We start from the raw sequence: 15,321 nt of genomic DNA on the forward strand, positions 1-15,321 counted from the left end.
GTCAAACTTTTAAAATTTTAACTATTAATAACATTTAGAATATTTAGTTTAAAAACACTAGGAAAACATGGATCAATGGGTCATAAAATTATTTCAATAACACAACCATTTGTTTATTTGTTTATATCTTTTAATAAAAATTACAACCAAATACTCTATCTAATTTTTTTATTTAATATCGTTGACTTTTGGATCTACGCTTAGTTAATTACAGTATTCAACTTTTTTGGAAATATGCGAGATTACAAGTAATAATTAAAGTTTCCTTTAATAATAATTAAATTATAACAAAATAATTAATAATTATATAAATTTTTTGAATGAAAAGAGTGATCAAATATAGACATAGAAGTTAATGACGTCAAATATATCTCCAATTTTACACATCATATATATATATATATTCTATTGCAATGAGTAGAGAACTGCGTGCATGTGCACATTGGATGGAGTACCGGATTATTATTAATGCATGATTGATTAACGGTACTAAGTACCTTGCGAATTTTGCGTGCACAGTAGCTAAGCTGGTTGGCGAGAAACTGACGTTGCCTTGATACCAAGTCATCATCGTTGCGTCTTGCCGGTAATTATAATCAGTCGGTGATCGATCATGCAGATAATGTTTTTTTCTATTACTCCGTGATCCTATATATTGGAGGCTTTTGTGGAGTATTTACAATGTCTAAAAATATAACTTTTACTTAGACAACTTTTTAAATATAAGGTTAAGATGAGAAATGATTATGATTGGTTGTGATAAGAAAATATATAAACAAATTGATTGGTATATGAGTATACCGTGCTTGTTCCAAAATAAAACTATTCCTAAGTCATTTCATACATATTAATATTAAAAGAAAATGACTAGTGTTTCTTTCACTTTATTATATACCAATAATGTATTTGAGTTACATTTTTATTGCTTGAAAGGTGAAATTATTTTAGGCTAAACAAAATGATAAAACTAAAGTTATTTTGGGTCAGAAGAGTAATTTATTGATACAAGGAGTTAGGTGGAAAATAGTTAAATTTTGAAACATTTTTTAAGTAAGTATGTATTTTTTTTAATATTTTAAGACAACGAAAGTACTATGAACCAAGGCATGGTCGTGAGCATTTTGTCAGTAGAATTATCAGGGCATCCTTTTTAAATTTCTAAATACACCCTTCATCTAAAAAATCACCAGTTTCAACCGATAAATTCGGATATGGGTATATTCAGTGCCGTAGCTATCAACGTATTCTTTTTATGACGAAGGTACTCCAGTAAGTACTTTTTCAAAAACAGAGTATTTTTCTCAACATTTTATAGAAAACCTTTTTACGGGTGTGATTTTTTGACCTTTTCATGTAGTATATTTGTAAAAAAATAAATTGTGAATATACATATTCTTAGCGACTTAAAAGTTAAGACTAAAATGTAAACTGCAGTAAAAAACTCAAATTAACTCTAAATTTAAGATTAAAAATTTAAATTTTGGTTTATAAGTATAAACAGATGTGAAAAAACACAAGGTCTTTCTGCTATTTAATGTATTCGTTGGTATCCTTGATGGTTATAAACTAATGTCATCTACTCGTTTCGTTCCATAGTGTAAGACTTTTTAGCTATGTCTAGATTCATATGGATGCTAATGAATATAAACATATGTAAAAATTATATACATCATTAATCGATGAATTTAGACAATACTATTAGAGTCCAGTAATATAAAACGAAGGTAGGAGTAGCCAGTATATCCATAATCTGTTGGCCGGAATACACAGTAGTTCTACTTTGGATTAAATAAGGGGGACATTGCACGCAGGAGGAGTAATTTCGGTGCATGTCGTCCCTGCATGCACTGCCTTGCCCTGCCCTGCCCTGCCGTGCATCGGATTTAGGTCATTTGAGCCTTTCAAGAGCTGACATCTCTCCATCGAGTGGCTGCTTTTGCTGAAGCTGATCGAGCTACCTCAATTTCGTAGCTCGCCCATCCACGGTAGTAGCGGTGGCGGCATCGGTTTCGTTGCAGCTGCATTTATGACCTTCGAGCTCAAACTTCAAATTGAAATTCACAACTGTACTATACTACTAATATCGGTCTCAATACATAGTTTCGTGACATATGAACTAGGCCTTATTTAGATCTCAAAATTTTTCATCAAAAACATCACATCTATGTAATTAGTTTTTTGTTTTATCTATGTTTAATGCTCTATTTAGATATTTAAAGAATTGATGTGATGTTTTTAGTGAAAAAATTTAGGGATCTAAACAAGGCCATAGTTACCAAGACTTTAAATTAGATAACCGAGTCATATCAGTTTTATGCGGATGAAACTTCTCTGTCATCTCATGAAACTTCCTCATTTAATGATTCTGCCAGGTCAATAATTTTGCTAATGTGCCACTCTATTTAATATGCATGACACCTCATAAAATATGTATTAAGACTGGCATACCACTAGTTCCGTCAGGCCTGAATATGATAATAATGGTGCGTTCTCCCTCGCACTGTTTTTATTCTAAAATAAGGTTATTTTTATTTATCTTCTCTGTTCCAAAATTAATTTATCTTTAGATAATTATTGTAGCAGAGTTTGTGAAAATAAAGAAAAAATAAATCAAAATTAGATAAAGTGGATAATAATTGCATTGAGATTTTATAAAGTGAAAGATAATAGATTTTTTTAACTTTTGTATTAATATGTGAAGTAAAGATATTTTTGGGACGGATGAAATATCATACTCCGGAATCCGGATTGCCTCCAGAATCACAATTGCATCTGAACTTTCTATACATTCTACTGAAGATATAGTACTAACAAAACCATCATCAGTAATTGCAGAAAGCAGCTGGAGCTTACATAATCTGAACTTGAGACTATAAATGAGCTCATAAGCTATGAATTCAGGGCATCCCATGCAGGATGGCTCCAGCCAGAACCTCAATTTGCCCAGAACTTCTCAGTGTACTACAGTACTTCTGCATGCTGTATTAATCGGTTGTGTTAAACAATGTGCAGCATGCATATATATATATATATATACCAGGTATAGCTACCCCTGCACGTTCATGATGAAAAACATTTTCATAACTGTTTCTGCTCCCACCCAATAGAAAGTATGAATACTATTAAATCTCATGTGAATGATATAACTATATGTATAGAGTTTGTACTTTCTGTTGGAAGAGAGAAGAAATATGTATAGAGGTGTTTCTACACCTTAGACGTGAATGGAATAGCTACACCTGATAGTAGGATAGAGGATTTATATATATATGGCGACCATGCATGCGAAGATATTTAAGCATCCAAATAGAATTAAACATACTATAGTATAATAGTAACTATAGAAGATTTATGGCTGCAGTTAATGCTCAAATTATCCATTAATTTGTGGGGCACGCACAGCTAAGCTAGGAGGATCATGTTCTACTCTTGTAGGTTAATTGGGTCCGAAATGTTCTTCGTGACAGCCCAGGCCTATAGATTGTGCTCCCCAATGAATCTAAACAAGAAGGAAAGGATGAGTTGGGCTAGGACAGGCCATCCATGGGCCTGCGTCTACCACGATATATGTTGACATAGGACGGCCCGGCCCAACCTTTACAGTTTCGAGCATGGGTCCCCCGTTGAATCTCCGGAAACCACTCGAAATTTGTCGTGATTTTCGCTCAAAAGTTCGTCGAATTCTATCAATTCAAGAAGGTTCTCATAGGTTGATAACCTGTAAGTTCTAAGCAATAACTTTGTTTTAAAGAAAATAAAAATCATTCTAGGACCGGAGGCAAAGAGGCGGTCAGACCGGTGGCGTATGAGCGATCAAGCCAGTGGGAGTATCGTGGTCTGACCGGAGGCAAAGAGGTGATCAGACATGTGGCATCCCAGGAGCTGCAACTTCATCAAAATTAGCATTATCTTTTATCCGAAAAGATTTGTTCTTTTATAGTCATACCATCACTCCATAGGGTAGACTTGATTTCTGTGTTACACTTTTACGATAAAAGGAATTGTTGAATTTTCTAGTGACACGGAAGAAATTAACCTCTTTATGTCTACCAGAAAAAAATTGACTCTCATTTTCTACGCCTATCTAAACCCCTGGACACTCCTTTGATTAGCTTTTCATCGAGCTTCCTCATGCGTCCCATGTCTCTGCTATCTGCTATGAATTATTTTCCATTCTATTGTGACACCTTTGAGACACTAGAAATTTACAGTTTTTTTTATGGAAACCATTCATTTATTTATAAAAGTTATATATTCCAAACACATTATTACATTGATTCCGTCTTATTTCCAACATACACGTTCTTTTCTGACTGGAGCTGGTGCCTCATAGGTGTATTCAATGGTGGTCCCGGTGGGCCCAGGACCAACAACAAAAAAAATTCTAATACAAGCCATGTATATATGTAAAGAAAGAAAATAAATTCTATGAAGAGAAGAAAAAAATGTTAATAATATGTTATGGTGATTATTTTTTGATGATTTTATAGATGTGTTGTCCTCCTGGCATTATATATATTTACGGTATTTACAAAACTACATAAGATGGATCATCCAAACGTAATATCCTAGATACGCCGGTGTGGTGCCTAGTTGTATTTATTTATAGACAAACATTTCTAAAACAATCTTCTTACATATATAAAGAATGAGCCAATTAACCAAACATAGGAAGACCTGAGAATACGTTTACCATGTTTGTGTCCTACGTACACGATGACACGTCAGCCATGACACAGAACAGATCGTGTCACGAGCTTGGCGAAACAAGTAGCGCACACAGATCACATCTGGACACACAAACACATCCAACACTCCTAATAAATTCCTCACTAATTAATCACATACTTAATTACATAGCCAAGAACATACTTGCAATAACTAAATCCAGCTGCTTAATTAATTATCTCTCTCTACATACATGGTCACCTTCATGCAAAACCAAAGGTCATGGCCGTACACATTCACACACAACGTCCTAAACAAAAACGAAATTGATTTAACACACACTAGAAATCAACACTAAATGACTAATTAAATTAATTAACTTGAACTGCACGAAGTACAGATCGAAATTAAATCAAGCACCTGTACTACGCAGTACCATTCTACTTTGCTTCAAATTTTCCATGGATTTTAAATAGCTTTTGGTGTACACATTTGTACCGGTTTTTACTTTGTCGTTGGAACCTGGAGGGATCGTGTCACCGCCTCCCCGGTAACTTCACCGAGGTACGTGGCATTGGATGCAATCGCCTAGCGGCGGGGATGGCCGTACGCCGGCGGCGGAGGAGGAGGGGAGGGGGCGGCGAGCTGGGCGCAGACCTCGGCGAAGGCGGTGAGGATGGCGGCGTGGTGGGCGGGCGCGTTGAGGGCGAGCAGGCGGCGGAGCATGCTGCGGAGGTCGTCCCAGTGGCACAGCCCCATCTCCACCACCATCTGCACCATGCTCTCCCGGAAGTCGGCTCGCGGGTCCGATGACTCCTTCTCCACCGCCACGCCCACGCCCACGCCGCCGCCGTCGTCCTCCGCCGCCGCACGCTTGCCGGCCTTCTGCTTCTTCGTGCTGTGCTGCGTCCTCTTGCTCCCCGGCGGTGCCGCCGCCGTCGTCGCCTTGACCTTGTGCGGCGGCGCAAGGTACGTCTCTTTTCCGTCCTCCGCTTTCTTGGCGCCGCCGCCGCCGCGACCGCGGGAGGAGGAGAAGTAGCTCGCGGAGGAGTAGCCGGTGCTGTAGGTGGTGGCGGCCGAGGAGGAGGAGAACGACGCGGCGGAGGACGACGACCGGAAGTAGTAAGGTGACCAACCACCACCACCTCCTCTCCCCGCCGGCACCTTCGCTGCCGCCTTCTTGCACGACGCGGCCGACGACGGCCAGACGACGAAGGACGCCAGGCTGAGCAGCCTCGGCCTCCGCGGGCGGCACCCGCACCCGGAGTCAACCACCGGCACGTGGCGCCGCCGCCCCACCGGGAACTGCCTCCCACCTCCACCGCCGCCGCCGCCACTCCGCCGCGCCATGGACGACGTCGACATGCCGAGCTCGACGTACACACCAATCAAATCCTCGCTTAATCAGCTCGACACGATAGCTTAGATAGCAATCTAGCAAGCTATGCAAAGCTAGCTGCAGTGGCAAGTGCGGTGCGAGTGGTGATCAAGATGCTAGCTTGCATTGCCACAGCTGCTTAGCTATATATAATACGCTAGATTTGATTATATAAGTGGGTAATTAATTAAGGCGGATTGATTAGCTAATTAAGCTGGTTGGGGGATTTGATTAGTGGTTGGGCCAGGGTTGCTCACCCATCGTTTCCTTCTCCACTGACCGTTTGCATTTGCATCGGAGTTGACTTTGACCGCCAATTAACTCTTCTAATTTTATTCTCTATGTCTTGCCCGGCTTCAATTGCAGAACCGAATTTGTATATGGATAAAAATTATAATATACTCTCTCGTACTAAAAAGAATAAATTCCTAACTATACGTTTGGAAATGGGTTATGCCTCAATTTGTAGCTAGTAATTGTTTTTTTTAATGGTGGGTGTAGATGAACATAAAAAACACACCTAGATTAATCCAACAAATAGAAACATAGAAACTAAAATATACACTAAATTTTAGAATATTTATAAGTTGTACTAGTCTTTTTGGATTGATTGTAATCGTTTAATTAAAAGAACAAAACCATAATAAATAGAAAACATTCAAATTAATTTGCATATATACATAGATAAGTCTCTGTGTAGAAAAATATATATATTGATCACCGTAACTCACAAGTCACAGCTAGCTAGCTTGCTGGAAATTTCAGTACTGTTTGACGTGTACATATATATTATAAATATATAGTGTGAATGAAAAGGAACTGCACCCCGATCCGTGAGGCCATCGTGTTCAATTCGTGGGTACACTTGCAGCGGCTTAATTAATTATTACTTTACTAATTGCCATCAACTCGAACTTGTGGAGTCTTCTTTCTCCTTGTTTACATTATTAACTAAACCTTGATGGGATGTAATATGTATGTGGAATGAGATATACTATGTTCACGTGATCAGGTTGGAAGCCTCAACCAGAGTTATCTGAGCTATCCAGCTGGGTCCATTAGATCAGCTGATAATTAAGGCCTATAAGTAAAAATATTAATTAAGTCAGGGGAGCATATGGTTTTAGCCGGAATTTGCTAGGGACATCCAAAGCAAGTATATATGTACTACCTCTGTTGATATTTTTATACACGTTTTACTATTCGTCTTATTTAAAAAAAACTACATAATTATAGCTTTACATATTTTATTTATTGTTAAATATACTTTTATGCATATATATAACTTTACATATTTTTAAATTTTTTAATAAGACAAATAGTCAAACGTGGATAAAAAAGTCAACGACGTCAAACATTTAGGGACGGAGGGAATATCTGTTAGCGAACCCGAAAAATGTGATATGGCCGAGAGCACCCTAAAAATCTGTAAATTTGTTAGGACCTTATTTTTTCGAATTTATTTGTATTTATACTTATAAGTCAAAATCTAAATTCTAACCTTAAATTTAGAGTTATGTTGGGTTAATTTTTTTCATCATTTATTTTTTTAGACTTTTACTTTTAGATCGCTAAGAACACATATATAAAATTTTTATTTATAAAATATTTTTTACTTGAAAATATGTGGTTTGGTGCTTTGCAAAAGAAACCAAACGGTGGGCTTGTTGGAAGACACCGTAATACAAAATGTCCCTTCGGCCACAACATGTACAACTTTTATGCCGTCTCTAAAAAGATTAAAACCGTAGCACCAGCTAGTATCAGCGAGCGATGCTGAAAGAGTGTCATGGCGAACAAGGAGATAGATTGGGAGTGCAAAAATTGGGCATTTTGGCTTGAAATGACAAAATAGTCGTCCTCTGTCAAATTGCCAAAAGTTTTTAAAGGTTTCTTAGGACTATGCCATGCTTTTACTGGTCCGCAAACAAATATGATTTTGGATGTGTCCCGGAAGAAATTTTGCCATGATTGGATGCATGGGAGCTAATGTAATTTGTACATATTAAGGTGATTGATTGTGTGTTTCATGGAAAAAGCCAAACATCGTATTTATAAATAAAAATAATTTGTGAATAAAATTTTTATATATGTATTCTTAGCCATCTAAAAGCTAATATTAAAAAATAAACTTCGATGAGAAAACCCAAAAATAAACTCCAAATTTAAGCTTTAAAATTCAAATTTTGACTTATAAACATAAGCATAAGCGAAAAGACGGAGTGAAAACCTTTCGTAAAAAAAAACTCACTTTGAAAGATCATAGTCAAAACTTATTTCAGAATCATTTTTTTCTTGAAAAAAAAGATAGTAAGCATGCAACAGAGACCACTAGCTAGCTAGCTAGTGAGAATAGTAATTATGTGATCGTGTCAGCTATGAGATCGATCGAGGCTCTAGCAATTGGTACTTGAAGCAGGACGACGACCAAAGCGTACGTTGGCAATGCTGGCACGTTACAACCTCATCAACCGCAAGCTAGCCAAGGTTTGGTGTTACGGAGTGGCAACGACTTACTTGCAAGCTTAGCCACATATACATATATAAACACACATGCATGTATGGTACAACGTATAATATACGTATACAACGTATTATATATGTATAAATCTAGTGAAAAATAAAACATCTAATAACTTTGAAACAAACGTAGGGAGTAGCTATCATGCATACATGGTTGATCGATCACATATATATTGTATAGTTTTGCCATATATATCTATCTTTTCATACACGTAAAGCCTTCTACTAGCTCATTTTCAACTGAAGTGACACGTAGAAGCTTAATTAATTTGTAGGCAACGTATATCCCCCCCTTTTTTTTTGTAGAGTATACACATGTGGTACCACGTGATGTTTCCCTGCATGTTTGGCCAGTCGATCTGAGCTGCAACCACATTTAATTACACTGTCTATCTCTGTTCATGCATGTAGATCAATTAATTTTAATTTTAACCCCCAATCATGATGTATTATTTTTATGGTGAGTACTCCTGATCGGACGAATATATTACTGCAAGAGATGATTGATTGATCGATGTTACGTTGTGTAATGATCTCTCCGTATGACGACGTTGACTTTTTCACGCACGTTTGATCATTTATCTTTATTAAAACTTTTATGTAAATATATGAAAATATAAATTATAATTAAAATACATTTAGCAATAAATCTAATCAAAATAAAAATAAATGATACTTATGATAATTTTTTTAATAAAACAAATAGTCAAACATATATAAAAAGTCAATAACGTCGTCCGTTGAAACACGGACGGCTAATTACTCATATAATGCGCGATGATTGACGTGAATATATATTCAAATATGTACGATTTGGATTGCGATTGTACTTTGACTAGCTTAATTTGTTTAGATGGTGACATATATATGTACGTGTTTCACATACCTCCGGCCGTGCCATCATCCCCAGCTCCACACGAAACGCCGATCGTCGATCGAACGGAGAAAAAAAAAAGAACAACACCGCCATACAATGATCGTCGTCGATCGTTGGTCCTGTTCGATTTGGAGGATTTTCGAAGAAAAACAAGACAAATTGAATTGGTTTTTGTCGAATAAATATGTCCTACAAATTTTGTGGGAAGACGCTCTAGTTTGATGTGTCTTAGTATAATTTTGGCATTTAATTCTAAATTTTGGTGGAAGAAAGTTGTAATTAGTCTGAATGGCTTTTTTGTTATGAGGAGATTCGATCATACAGAAAACACATACCACAACATCATACGGCCTACTTTATTATACATGCCAAATTGTGTATCTAACGGATATTCGAAGTACCATAGGCTAATGACGAATCTTTGATCTCACCGAGTTCCGGGTTTTGTGCTATTCGGCCCTTCTCAAAAACAAATTACGAGAATGAACCGGATTAAAAACTATTTTCAAAATGAACCGTTTGCTCCGCAACAATCCCCTGCCATTTGGATGGGCCTAACGCCACGGTATCACCGAGTCCTGATGTGGAGATAAAGGACCTCCACGGGAGGCGCGGAGCAAAACATTTTATTTTCAAATTAAATTTTAAAACATATTTATTTTTATAATTATTTTTTAAAAAGGTCAAATGCCATTGCGGCATTGAGTTACTATCGAAAGCGTACATGTGTGCACGCGTGATATATATGGCGCAAAAATTTAGACATTGGTGCCTATGACATCATGACCACATTAGTGCCCTTCCCATTGGAATAAATGATTTTGGTGGAAATTGGTTTTATTGGTCCAATAATTTTCTAAATTCATGTATCTAGAAAGGGCCTTAAAATTTTGATATGAATGAATGGGTAATACAGAAAAATTGGTACAGTATAATTTTCAGCTACTGTTTGGTCTGTTACTCTTTCTAAGAAAGGTTTAATGTTATCAAAATTTCGATAGGGTAGCGATTCAGAATGGTCCTACATCTGTAAAACGTAATTGTTTTAACCAATGTTAACAATAGATCGGTAGATAGGTAGAGAGGCTAAAAAATCATATAGAAATTTTCGACCGTACCGGCGATTATTTGACTTACATATACCAATCCTTTTATTCTAATTCTGCATTTTCTGAAAATGGTATGAATTTCTTTCTGGCCATTGCAAGTTAAATCATATTCATGTTGAATTTCCGAAGACTTTTCGCCCCAGCTTTTCGCTTATGCTTATATTTATAAGTTAAAACTTAAATTTTTAACTTTAAATTTTAAAGTTTTTTCACATAAGTTTATTTTTTAGCATTGACTTTTGGATGACTAATAATAAATGATACACGTATAAAAGTTTTATTCGTAATTCATTTTTTCTTTACAAATATGTTATTTGGCTTTTATCCTCTGCTTGCATTTTGAGAAAGAACATGGGCACAGTACAAACGTACGTACAGGCATTCGCTCTTGCGTATACAGTAATCTACTACTACGTATACGTTAATACGTAGGTACGTGCGCTCCGTATCTGCGGTTGCGATACGTATATACGGGCGGGTATAGTAGACCAGTGGTCAAACAGACGTCAGGATGTCAGTGGGTGGGGCCCACCTGCAGATTCAGGCTGCACTACTGGCTAGGCCAGGCCATCATCAATCGTCTCGCACCCTCGACACTGCAACCCTGCAGAGAGAGAGCCAGCCAGCCAGCCAGCCGAGACGTCGCCGTCACGGATGGCGCCACGGTGGCCTGAGCCGGCGAGCCCACGCCGCAAAACCGGACACAAACAACGCCGCAGTAATTAGGAGGAGTTACCGCGAGCGATTACCGTGCACATGTCTGACAGGATACGTCCGTTCCGTCTGCTGGAGCATTATGCTGTCGATCTACTCTGTCCTGTATTGATTCATTCATGCATTCTTGGTTTTTCTTTAGGTTAATCATCATGGTTCATGCCGGTGTATATCGGAACAGACTCATGCCTGCGCGATCATGGCTGCTCCCTTTTGCATGGATTATTAGATAAGGAATTACTCCTGGATTAATTGATGGCCATCGATCATGATCATCATCGTCAGATTCAGACATCAGGGCAGGACCAACGTTCATGGCTGGATGAACGGACATGCAGGGAGCCTGCAAACCTACTATGCCAAGACCACGTACGTTTTCCTCGAAGCTCTCTTGAGATGGATCCATGTCGGTGCATGGATGCTAGCGTCGCCCTCCGCTCTCGCATCATTGCGTTCGCGGAATCCAACGCCATCGTCGTCCTCGATCGGTCGATTTTGCCTGCTAGCTGCAGCTACCTGCAGGTGCAGCTATGGCGCGGAATTCAATGTTTATCCCCGCCAATTCGGTTCGAGCTGCGCCGTCCATGGCAGCGTGCAAACCGCCGGACATTCTCCGGGAGGAGGGATCGCCGATCGCAATATTCGCATTATCGATGATGAGGACGACGACGACGATGATGCGTACGTGCGAAATATTCTCCGGCAGGCAGAGGCCTCGATCTTTCTGCTAACATTCGCGCAGGTTGGTGCAGTGAATTATGAGATTTTCTTCGGTACAACAAAAACTACCTCAAGCTCAACGTTACCGGTATCTCACGGTATCAAATTATTTATGATCGTTCTTTGCTCAACGTTACCGGTATCTCACGGTATCAAATTATTTATGATCGTTTGATCTAAGAGTGTGATGAAAAACGATTTGGCACCTGTAGCTCGAGATACTTTTTGTTAGCCGTAACTATCTTCGTGAATTATTGATTGCTGCGTTTTCGACCCATTGGTTGGCAAAACCATATATATGCAATCAAGATTCAAAGAAATGGAAAGCATATGCAATCAATTTACATTACCTGTTTAATTACTGCTGCATGCGTTCTAAAAAAGATTTTATTTTAAAATCATCCTATCGGAGATAACAACCTTGACTAAAAGTAGAATAATCTCTATAGGTTCTTTTTAGTTTCCTTTTAAACTCATTAACTGTGTGCCGGCTATGACGGAGACCGGGGATGCAAAATATTTTCGTTATCTAAAAAGACTAAAAATATATAATCTCCACTTTAACAACATTAAAGGCATTTGTCTCTCGCTCTACCGAATCACAATATATTTTTTATCCTCTACTTCGACAAATACTACGGCCGTTAATGACAGGGGCATATCTAGCATAAGGGCAACAGAGGCTTGAGTCCCCGCTACCCCGTTAATACCATGGAAGCTCTCATTAAGATCATCAAAAAATTTATGATAAAGATCAATAAAAAGGAGACTAAAACTCTATTTAACTTATTCAGATCACCTAACCTTATTGACTATATCCATCACTGGTTAATGAGTTTATGCGTGACAATGAGATTAGGAAGATAAAGGATTTTTAGACGGGGGAAGCATTACCTTGCACGGTTGTATTGCTACTATTTTTCCTTCCTAGAATGTACCCTCCGTACCAAAATATAACTATATTTATAATTCAAATTTACACTATAATTTAAACACTTCTACATCAGTTTTTCATGATTTTAAATATTCCAGAGCCAATTAGATGGCTACAAAGGTAATACAATCAATTCAAGATGCAGAAATGGATCACTAAAGTGACTAAATGAGATTTTTTTAAGCTAACCTTAGAATTTGTTAAACAACGTAAAAATGTTAAATTTTAGAATGGTGGCAACAGTTATTTCTAGGTACAAAGTACTATCTGCGATTTGGGACCGATGGAGTATTGATGTATTAATTATATTTTAGCGACTACCATGTACTATTCACCGTGCATCAAATGTGGGCAATGTACTATTCACCGTGCACTAAGATGCCTGTGCAGATCATCTAAGAGCATCCCAACAGCTCATCTATCTTATCCTCCATCCTAGAAATAGAGGATGAAGAGTAAAAGTTAAGCTCCAGCAGCAGAACCTCTATCTCATCATCTATTTTTGAATGTTATCTATATTAGGAGAGAGAAACTCTATATTTAGATGTTCTCTCTTCAATCCTCCAAAACTCCAAATAGATATAGAGGATGTCATATATAAATCTGCTGGAGTACAAAGAAATATGAAGGATAAAAATGTTTTAGATGATCATCTAAATGAAGATATGGATGACCAAGTTTAGATGAGCTACTGGGGATGCTCTAATGGTGCACGGGCATCGTATCAGAGCTCGAAAATAATGGGTAGAACAGCTCGATTTCTTTCTTCTTTCTTGGCCATGGCCTCTGCATCCAAGCAGCACTGTATCATGATTCATGGGTGTGTCCTGTTGCTAAAAAGAAAAGAAAGGCATCAGATCTGGGAGAGTACTCCTCCATACGAGACGACTGCGAGAGAGGCAAAAAAAACGGACAGAGATGAAGAGATGTACGTAGGGCTGTGTAATTTGTCTGAAGATGCTGGTCCTCCTCTCCCCTGGCTTTGGCCCCGTCCGGCCAACACTATAACTATGTCAGGCGTCTCTCTCAGGCAACTTTAATTAATCGGTGTACGTAGCATCTTCAGTGTATCAATTTAATTGTTATACGACCTCTAAGCTGATGTGTAGGGGTGTAAACGATCGGAAAAAGGTCCTCGTTAGTCACATGATTATCCTCCTTCCGTCTTCGTTTACTTGCCACTGTTGAGCATTACTGTTTTAACTCTGACCATTAATAATATTTAAATGATCGATTAATTAGTGATTGGTGAAAGTTACATGCATGGTTACGTCACTAATATAACGTATTTTAAATAACAATATTTTCCAAAAAAAGGACGGACGGTCAAAATTAACAAACAAACAGTAACTAGTGTCAATCATTTGAAACCAGAGGTAGTATTTCTATTGGATATAGAATTGAAAATTTTAGAGCTAAGAAGTAGAAATGATATTTGGAAGTCGGAGATGGGATGGTGCTACTTAAGTCATTGTAACCACTAGGCTACATGTCCTTTCACTATAGTAACTCATATTGCAAACAATGTATAAGATCATAGTATTTAACTTAGCACAACTATCTGACAATTACATATTATGAACCATCTTCCTTTTAGTCACGTACTGAAATTATGGGTTTAACGGGGAGTTCATCGAACTCTAGACTATGGGCCAAATGAGTGCTAACGATTCTAGAAATGCAGTTTCCACAAAAAAAAAATAATAAACAAAAAAAGGTTGATTGAACAGAAAAGATATTCGTGGTCCGATTCCATATCTTCTTTACCATTTTCATTTCCATTTGCAACGCTTATCATCTCAAAATGGTATGATATGTTTCACAGTTTATACCTTTATAAATAAAATACTAGTATTTTTACAAATAGACCTAAAAAACCTATTTTTGAAACAAACAACTTTCAACACCAATAAAAGTGACGTTGAGATCCTACAGCTTACTGTGTATGCAACTCTCTTACCATTGTGGTAGCGGTGACACGTTGAACTGTGACGTGGCCAAGGCGAGCGCCAAGGTCCCTAGCACCAAGCTATTGGAGGTTGGCACAAAAGATGGCTTAGGCCGTGTTCGGTAGGCAGATAAGTTGTCTTATGTTACTCGTTTTTTCCTTACGCATGCTTTCCAAATTGCTAAACGGTTATTTTTTAAAAAAAATTTCTATAGAAAGGTTGTTTTAAAAACTCATATCAGTCTATTTCATATTTTTAATAATTAATAATTAATTAATTATGTATTAATCTATTGCTACGTTTCCGCGTCGAATGAGTTAACCTATCCCCTTCGCGACGAACACGGCCTTAGTCATGAAAAAAGTTAAAAAATATTGACAAGAAGATCAATGTCGGTATCGTTAGCACCGAATACTTTATAAAAAATGGTGTGTTCTTGGTATAATTTT

General features: G+C 37.7%; 1 protein-coding gene across 1 annotated transcript; it reads right to left on the minus strand.

Annotated features, from left to right (window-relative positions):
- Positions 1-4,594: 4,594 nt before the first annotated feature.
- On the minus strand, positions 4,595-6,148 carry LOC121055773 (transcription repressor OFP8-like). The gene has a single exon (XM_040528967.1). It carries the CDS (start codon positions 6,031-6,033, stop codon positions 5,257-5,259), a length of 777 nt encoding a protein of 258 aa, XP_040384901.1. The 5' UTR covers positions 6,034-6,148; the 3' UTR covers positions 4,595-5,256.
- Between the last annotated feature and the right edge of the window lie 9,173 nt (positions 6,149-15,321).

This window comes from Oryza brachyantha, chromosome 11 (assembly GCF_000231095.2).
Source record: "Oryza brachyantha chromosome 11, ObraRS2, whole genome shotgun sequence".
Classification (NCBI taxonomy): domain Eukaryota; kingdom Viridiplantae; phylum Streptophyta; class Magnoliopsida; order Poales; family Poaceae; genus Oryza; species Oryza brachyantha.